This window comes from Pithys albifrons, chromosome 7, assembly GCF_047495875.1.
Source record: "Pithys albifrons albifrons isolate INPA30051 chromosome 7, PitAlb_v1, whole genome shotgun sequence".
NCBI lineage: Eukaryota > Metazoa > Chordata > Aves > Passeriformes > Thamnophilidae > Pithys > Pithys albifrons.
The window spans coordinates 17,345,907-17,353,975 of NC_092464.1; the positions used below are offsets into that span (position 1 = coordinate 17,345,907).

General features: G+C 42.5%; 1 protein-coding gene across 2 annotated transcripts in view; it reads right to left on the minus strand.

Annotated features, from left to right (window-relative positions):
- ACBD5 (acyl-CoA binding domain containing 5) overlaps positions 1-2,528 on the minus strand; it is a 30,741-nt gene extending 28,213 nt beyond the window's left edge. The window contains exons 1-2 of one of the 2 annotated variants that reach the window (XM_071560067.1): positions 2,099-2,528; positions 797-917 (exon numbers count right to left, since the gene is read on the minus strand). In XM_071560067.1, the coding sequence (XP_071416168.1) occupies positions 797-917; positions 2,099-2,174 (197 nt within the window). In that variant the 5' untranslated portion in view covers positions 2,175-2,528. The remainder of the gene's footprint in view (positions 1-796; positions 918-2,098) is intronic. The other variant, XM_071560068.1, reaches the window with a different exon arrangement.
- Positions 2,529-8,069: the final 5,541 nt, after the last annotated feature.

Below are 8,069 nucleotides of genomic sequence, written 5' to 3' on the forward strand. Positions count from 1 at the left end.
CAAGGTTGGTGGCTCCCACTCCAGCTACAACCAACCAGCTAGTGGAATCTGACTGCCCTAGTCCCCTGAAAGATAGCCCTGCACCCTAACCTGGGGAGGCTGAGCAGGAAGGAAGGAAGGAGGGGAAAAAAAAGGTCAGAGGAATCATTTCACAGATCCCAAGACCCCCATGACCATAAAGGCAGCAGTAATACTTGTTCTTCAGGACTAATTATCATTAACATATAATAAGCAAAACATTCACTTTGGCTTTTCAAAGAGAACCTAGCAATTTGCTGAATCAGAAGTCTTACCAGGACAAGGAAAACACAGATAGTGGGAAGCCTTGCCATTGAGCAGACAAACCAGAAAGACACACAAACACAAGCCCTCCCCAAGGAGTTGAAGCTGTATTGGTGACTACCAACGAGCACTTACTTCAGGCTCACATCATACATCCAAATTTGAGATGGAGTAACTCCAGACACTCATCCACATCACTCATTCTGCAGAGCACCTACAATTTCATTTTACAACATGAGATAAATGCTACAGAGGTACCACAACGGTGGATGTTCAAGAAAAACATGCCCACCTGAAGAACCCAAGGGAATGTTTTCACCTGCAACCCTGAGGAGTTATAAATTATCTGAGCTCAAAAGTTGGAATACAACAGAAAATTAATTCAAGCATCAAAGGTTGGGAATGTTCTTTTCTAAAGAAAAACTCACTACACTCTTTTTCCAGGTGCCACTCTTCTAAATGTCTCCACTTCATGCATAAAAAAAAAATCTCAAAACAACTCATGAAAAGTTACCATTTATATCTTCCAATTGGATCCCAAAATCCAGGTCGTGGAATGTTACAGGGTCCTTGGGTTGCTTGCTTATAAAAGCTATAGAACTTGAGCATCATTTCATTCGTTGGCTGGAATGACCCTAGTGAAAGCATTTTAAAATACAATTAAATTACCATCAAGAATATTAATAAGTATTTTACAAGCTTAGTATTTCTGTGAGAAAACAGCCAGCAGTTTGTTACAGCACGATTCACAGCAGTACAATTTTAAGTCAACAGAGAACATCTTCACCTCATATACCATGAACCAGCACCACCAAAAATATTTACTTTACAAACAGGAATTTTCAGATCGATTTTAAGGGACTATAAACTACTGCTCCAAAGGTCAGACTCCACAATTAGAATAAAAAAAGAGGTAGTAACAAAGCCAGTGTCCTTTCACTCAGTTTAAAGGGACAGGTTTAGTTCCCAGTAATCAGAGTACCTTGCAAGTCATTTCACTGTTGCAAACTTATTGAAAGACCCTAGAACTTAAAATAAAAAAAATAACTAAACAAAACACAATGAACACATACCCTTCTGCAGTGTTTTTATTTACTCTGGGTATTTACTTTCCGTAACAGTTTCACCATACCTCCTGAGTTTGTTTTCTTTTCTTCCTTTGTGGAATGAGATAGAAAATGTAAATGTAAAACTAACAGCTGACAGGGGAAAGTCAACCAATCCATCAAATGAAATACTTTGAGGTTTGATTCTGATCATTAGGAGAACTTTAGAGTGACCTTTATCTCAAAAAAATCCTGTTTTACTTACACCAAAATTAATGATGTACATAATAACCAACTTTTAAAAAACTATTATCACTACTCTTATCAAAAAGAGTAGTTCTGGTTGTTGGGGGGGGGGGAAGGGGGGGGGCTGTTGATGTTTTTTTTTCCTTTTCCGTTCAGCTAACTGTGTCAGCAGAGGGAACTCACGGTAACAGCTTTGCCAAAGCAACTCCAGGGTTTCAGAGGGGCTGACATCGGGGCGAGTGGACAGACCCGCTCCGGGCGCTCGGCAGCCTCCGAGCTGGCGTTTGCCGGGGAGAGGCGGGCCCGGCACCATCGCCGAGGTGTCCCGCGGCTCTCCAGCCGCCGGCCCCGGCAGCCCGCGCAACCCCAGCAGCCCCGCCGGGCCCGGCCGCGCCGCCGCCTGAGCCCCCGAGGCCGCGGGGCCAGCGGGGCCTTGCTCGCCGCCCCGGGGCCTGCCCGCTCCCGGTGCCCGCCCGGCCCCGACGGCGCCGCTGCCACCGGGCCTCGCCCCCGGCCGCACTCACCATTTTTGGGCAGGCTCTGGATCACCTTCACGGCCGCCTCGAACCTGGTGGCGTGCACGGAGCCGGTCTCCGCCATGGCCCCGGCCCGTCGCCGCCTCTCGCTCGGGTGCCGGGCCGCGTCCAGCGGGGCGGGCTCCGCTCAGCTCTGCTCCCCCGTCGCAGCCCGCAGGGGAGCGGTGCCGGGAGCCGCCGGGCCAGCCCTCACCCGGCCCCTGCCCTTCCTGCGACGGGGCCGGCACAGCCCGCCCAGCACCTCCGACCGGCCTCGGCCCGCGACCACCCCTCCCCACTGCCGCCCGGCCTCAGGCGCCCATGTTATGCCTCCCACGGCCGCTCCCGGCCCTGCCCTGCCCGCCCCAAACCGCCCCGGGGCCGCCGGGAAACGTAGTTTCTTTGTCTTCCTCTTCCTCCCCGTTCTCTGCCCTGCTTGTATCGCTGCAATATATCAAAGTCTTAAAGCGAGCCATACCCCGCCCTTTTTAAGGACCTGAGTTATCCTCGGGAGATGCACCGCCCTGGCAAGTCTGAGGTGCTGCCGCCTCCCCTCCTCACAGCCATCCTCATGCCCACACCCATTCAACACAATTCACCTGCATTACCACTGTAGGCACATTTTTTAAAAAAAACCAATTTTAATGTCTCCTATTTAAATTAAAATCATAAACATGAGATTTCAAAAGCCTGGAATGCAGGGAGCAACTATTTCCATGGTATCCGAATCCCCGCACAGCACCCGCAGCTCGCCCAGGACATGAATGGCCTCATTGAGAAGCGCTGCGCACCCGGCGCTCCGAGAGGGCCAACAAAAGCGTGCTAAACCAACTGCTTTTGTACCAAGAGGAATAATTTACCCAGAGAGCAACAGGATGAATTAATAGCCCCATTGAATGGAATCTAGTACAAAATCTTGGCATTCAAGCCTGTTCATTTATCTGGTGCACAATATATATTTTACATTCCTCTGAAGGTAGTTGTGTGCTCACAGTGTATGCCCTCTGGTGGGAAAAAAGCTCCGGAGAGAGGGAATTAGCGCAGATGAGCCCTGGCTCTGCTGAGCTCGTACATTCCACAAGGTCAGCAGCCAGCTGGCCTGGGAGAGCTTTGCTGGAGAGAAGCTCACTCTTCCAGGGGTGTTCAAATAGGATTCCCCACACCGGGCAAACGATGAACCTGTGGTGTGAGCACTGCTCAGCTCATGAATGTTACAGAATCATTTCTCTGCATTTTTCAATTTGAGTGCTAGATTTCTAAAGGTCTGGTGAGCTTCATACTAAGATCTGTCATCTTTTTTATCCATAAAGGTAGGAATGACAGAAGCTCAGATCAAAGGAAAGCGGATTTTTTTTTGAAGATAAATGGGTCTTTGTATTCTTTGAGCATGCAAGAAGTTAATTTTAAAAAAGCAATACAAAAATTAAGGGTCTTTTGTAAGGCCAGCTGATGTGTAAGTTCTATTTACCTGAGATAATCTATAATCATGTTTGCCTTTTTACTTGATTTAAGAGAAATGCAGTCTGCATTTTTATAATGAATGTTCCCAGACTTTCACTGAAGTACGCTTTAAAAGAGATGCAAATGACAGCCTTTTTAATGGTTGTGCACAGAAACAGAAGCTGCCCTCTTTGAACTGAAGATATGTGAGAGTGTATGATCTGCAGATCCAGAATGAGGCACTGGAAGTAACCCAAAATAATCAGTACCATCATGCTCTGAGACAAGAATGAAATACTCATGAGAGGCAAATTTTGAACACTGGTGAACATATTGTGAGAACATATCTCAAATGACTGGTTGATTTTAATCCTCCTATATAATACTAATTAGCATTGTTATTGGATGCCCTTGTGTATATTTTGCATTCTTATTGCAGTGACTTCCATGAAGAGTTAGCAACAAGCAAACCCTGAGTACAGGTAATAAAGGAAATACTCTCATCTCTTGCGGATGGCCAGGAATGGATCAGAGTCTTATCTCAAGAAGGACCTAGACACTGCTGTTTAGAGAACAAAATTATATGATGTTTCTCTGGTGTCTGCTGAGTACCTGTTGAGAATGACCATGTGCTTGTAAAATCTAATTATAATCTATGTGTTAAACTGGGCTGTGTTTCCATTGTTCCACAAGAGCAATCTCCACAGCAATCGTATGACTTTTGTGCGATCCAGCTTATAAGAAGCCAAACTTTGGGAACTGTGATAGAAAGACTGACCAGTGATTCCCATGAGCTGAGATGCGAGACAGGAGGCCATGGAACTCTGCTACCAGTGAGATTTGGCAGTGAGCACAACGTATGACACTTAATACATCTGAGTGATTTGCTGTCCTCACACTCCTCTTCACTTGGTGTTTCACAAACTGCTTATGGAAAGCCTGCCAATCTCTGAAACAAGGCATTCCTAGCAGCGTTGAGACACAAATCTTGTATGCTGTTGTATATGCTGAAGGAGTATACTTAGGGGATGTCTGAAGAAAAGGCAGACAAGCATGACCCTGAGTGTAACCTTGGACCCATCCTTTGCATATGGATTAGGGATGGTTATTGAGTTTAGTGGTGTTACAGCACAGGATGCCTGTCAAAGTCTGATGTGTGGAGCTACTTTATGATCCTAATTTTATGCTGTGTGTAAAATGCCACAGTCCCTTCACATTTTTCTCATTTATATCCCAGGTCTGCCTTAGTTTTCTACCAGTTGCTTCCAGTGCCAAACTACACCCCAGCCCAGCTTGAAGAGCACCTTCATTTTACTTGGAGAAAAGGAGTCAGTTAAATTATGCAAGTGAAAAGCAGAAACTGGAACCAATTATGCCCCTATTTCTCCCTCAAGGTTCTGAATCATAGCAGTGTGTTTTACAGAATATTTTTTATGGTTCTTAAGAAGGTGGACCATAGTCTCATATGCATTATGAGCAAGTTCTGTAAGCTACCAGATCCAAGAGCATGTAATTTTAGCAAAGCTTACTTTTTGAAGTCTGTAATCCAGCAGGAAGGAAGAATGAATTATTTAAAACCTAATAGTCATAATTATGAAGAACTGAATTAGCATTACAATTTCTAAGTCAAATCTACATGCTGATGAAGAATGGAAAGATGTTGTCTAAGAAATTAAGAGCTTTTTATAAGGAGCAGTCTTCTACATCGTTTACAGTAGAAAGGCTAATGTATCAAAACACATTTATGTGGAGGATTTCTTAAAGAAATCATGAAGGATATTTGTGTGTCAAAACCAACAGCTCCAGAGAAAGAGAACTATTTGCCTACCATGAATATGGCAAAAACAGCAGCTGAAATTTGTTCACTTATGTAGGCCAATCCCTGTTCTTCAGTAAAAGCCCTCTGGGCAAAGGACTAGTGTGTCACTAACAAGAATGCTTTGGGAAATGAAGTTTACTTGTGAGGTTCAGATACACTCCTTAGTAACTTGACTAGAAATACCCATTCATTTCACAGTTGGGGATTAAGTAATGGAATTATTTTTAACCATTATAACCATTATTAATGGCAGCTTCTTTGCCTAAGGATTAGCCTCTTCTTGTCAAAGGCATTAAAGGTAATAGATCCCATTTCAAATCTCTTTTGAGCTATTTGATGCAGGGTCTTTCAGTGATCAATATTTCAACCTGCGCTTTTGTTTTCCCCTATTTCTCACATATTACAAAAAGGAGATGCAGTAGCAAAAGTATAAGTTTAGATCCATTTCATAACATGCTCTTTGAAGAAAAAATGTGATCATTCTTCCAAAGACATTCAGCAGCATTTGACTTTGCATTGAACTATACAGCACTTATGAAGTCCAAACCCTTTACAGGTTTATATCTTTGTAGCTCTAAAGTACAGTGCAGTGCCATATTGTGTCTTAAGCCCTTCTCTTTTTCTCCAAGCCTACTATTCATTTCTTTGATGAAATTTTTAATAAAGTTCAGTTTTTCTTACTGCCTCAAGGTATTATTCTTGTAGAGCCAGCAGACGGTTATAAGAGAATAGTTCAGATTTCATATATTGTAGAAAGAACATTTTAAAAAACCTGTTCCATTACAGAGCATGAACTGAGCTTTGGAGAGTATGTAGTTTCATCGTGCAGCAATGACAAACTGTGTCTTATTATAAACAACAGCAGCAGACAGCTCATAAAAATACTTATTCCTTTCCCTTCAGTAAAATCTACAATATCTGAAGGTCAATTTCTGCTGTCATTTACAGCAATATAAATTTGGAATTGCTTGATTGATTTGGAAATATTTATGGTGTTACATGTTTTCATAATGCAAATGAGTAAGAATTGGACTCTGAAAAATCTGGTATATTATTTCTGTTTTGACATTTATGCTTCTTGTCTTCACAGCTACTGCTGCTGAAGTTTTAGAAGCCTATCCTTGTGTAATTTGCCTCTTGGGAATAGCAAACAAAATACTATGACTGTATCATATTAATGTGCTTATGCAATGGCATATTTATAGCCAGACAGCTCTTGTGATGCTTTTTTTCGGTATCTGGAAGGGGAAAACTCACAACACTGTTAGTTTATGCACGTTCTTTTAAAATTCTAGCAAATTAATTGTATTATTCTTTTTAGCAAATCTGAAAAATGACTGTGAAAATGTGTTCATGACACATGTTTACCAGTGTGCAAAGCCTGGAATAAAACTGGCAAATGTACCTGAACTCAAGCATTTTCAGGCCTGTGTTTATCTTTTCGGATATTTTTGCAGACACAAAACATACCACTGTGATTTTGTTGTGGTTTCAACAACCTAATCTAACAGACTGGGGTTGAATTACTGGAGTGAGTCCCCCAACAAGCTCTCAGAAGGGTTTAAGACTGAATTTAATTTGGTGTCTCAGCACAGGACCACCCCTTCATTGCAAACCCCACATGCACCGAGCTCTGTTGCTGTAGGAATCAGTGAAAAATCAGATTTCCGGAGAGACCAGTCCCAGCTAGAGCTTTTTTTCCAGTTATAAATGACAGGTTTTCACTCTTGTATTCAGGTACAGGACATTATCCAACAAAGTTTATCTGGGAAGCTTTACTGAGCAAGAATTTTGACATTGAGGAACTGTTTAAGGTTATACTGTTGGATTGTTTCTGCTCAAGTGAAATGAATAAGCCATCTCTGCTTCCGTTTTGGGGTGACAAGGCCTGTCCACTGAAGTGAGGAAGATGGGTGAACTACAGAGAATTAATTCTTAGACTGAATATTCTTAAGCAGAAAAATATTGCATGAATAAATAGGACGGATGAAAAGTTATCAAGTGTCTTAGGTGTCTTGTTTTACTTTTCTTTGCACTAAAACATTGTGGTTACTATAACACGTTCAGCATGAGAAGTTTAATATCAAAGCTTCTGTAAATGAAGGAAAGGTTAATGAGGAAAGATATCTGTCAGCTCTTGTTCCCCAAAAAGTAGAAAAAAAATAATCAAACAACCTGATGAATAGATTTCTGAGTAGATACTGTTGGTTTCTTAAAATCCCAAGAAATAGAGACAATTGAGCTGCAAAAAATAAAATTATCTTTGAATTCACAGAAGTTTTTGAATGCACCTAAGCAGAGGTATTTAAAGGTCTGCTGCAGATAAAGACAGAAATGCAGCCCTGAGGTAAGCAGAGAGCTGGGCAGCCACGTCACTGTGACAACAGTTACACTGCAATCTGTCACACTGAGTTATCCAACAGAGGGCAGAGGGCAGTTTCAGGAGGCACTGTAAGTCTTTAATCAAAGGTGTCCCCATTAAAGAGCCCAAGCCCTCAGTGTTATACAGATCACTTGAACATGCCCCAAAATCAAATGTTAGTGCTACATTTTGCCATGCAAAGGAAATAGAACAGCAAACAGCCCTATTTCTTCTATTTGTTTGCCAGTTTTTAATCCTTCTGTAGCTATCTCTCTGAGATTACAGAGCTCACTATTATCTTCCTGAAGGGTTCTCCAACAATCCTACAAATCTTTAGAATTAGAAATCAAGCAACTCCT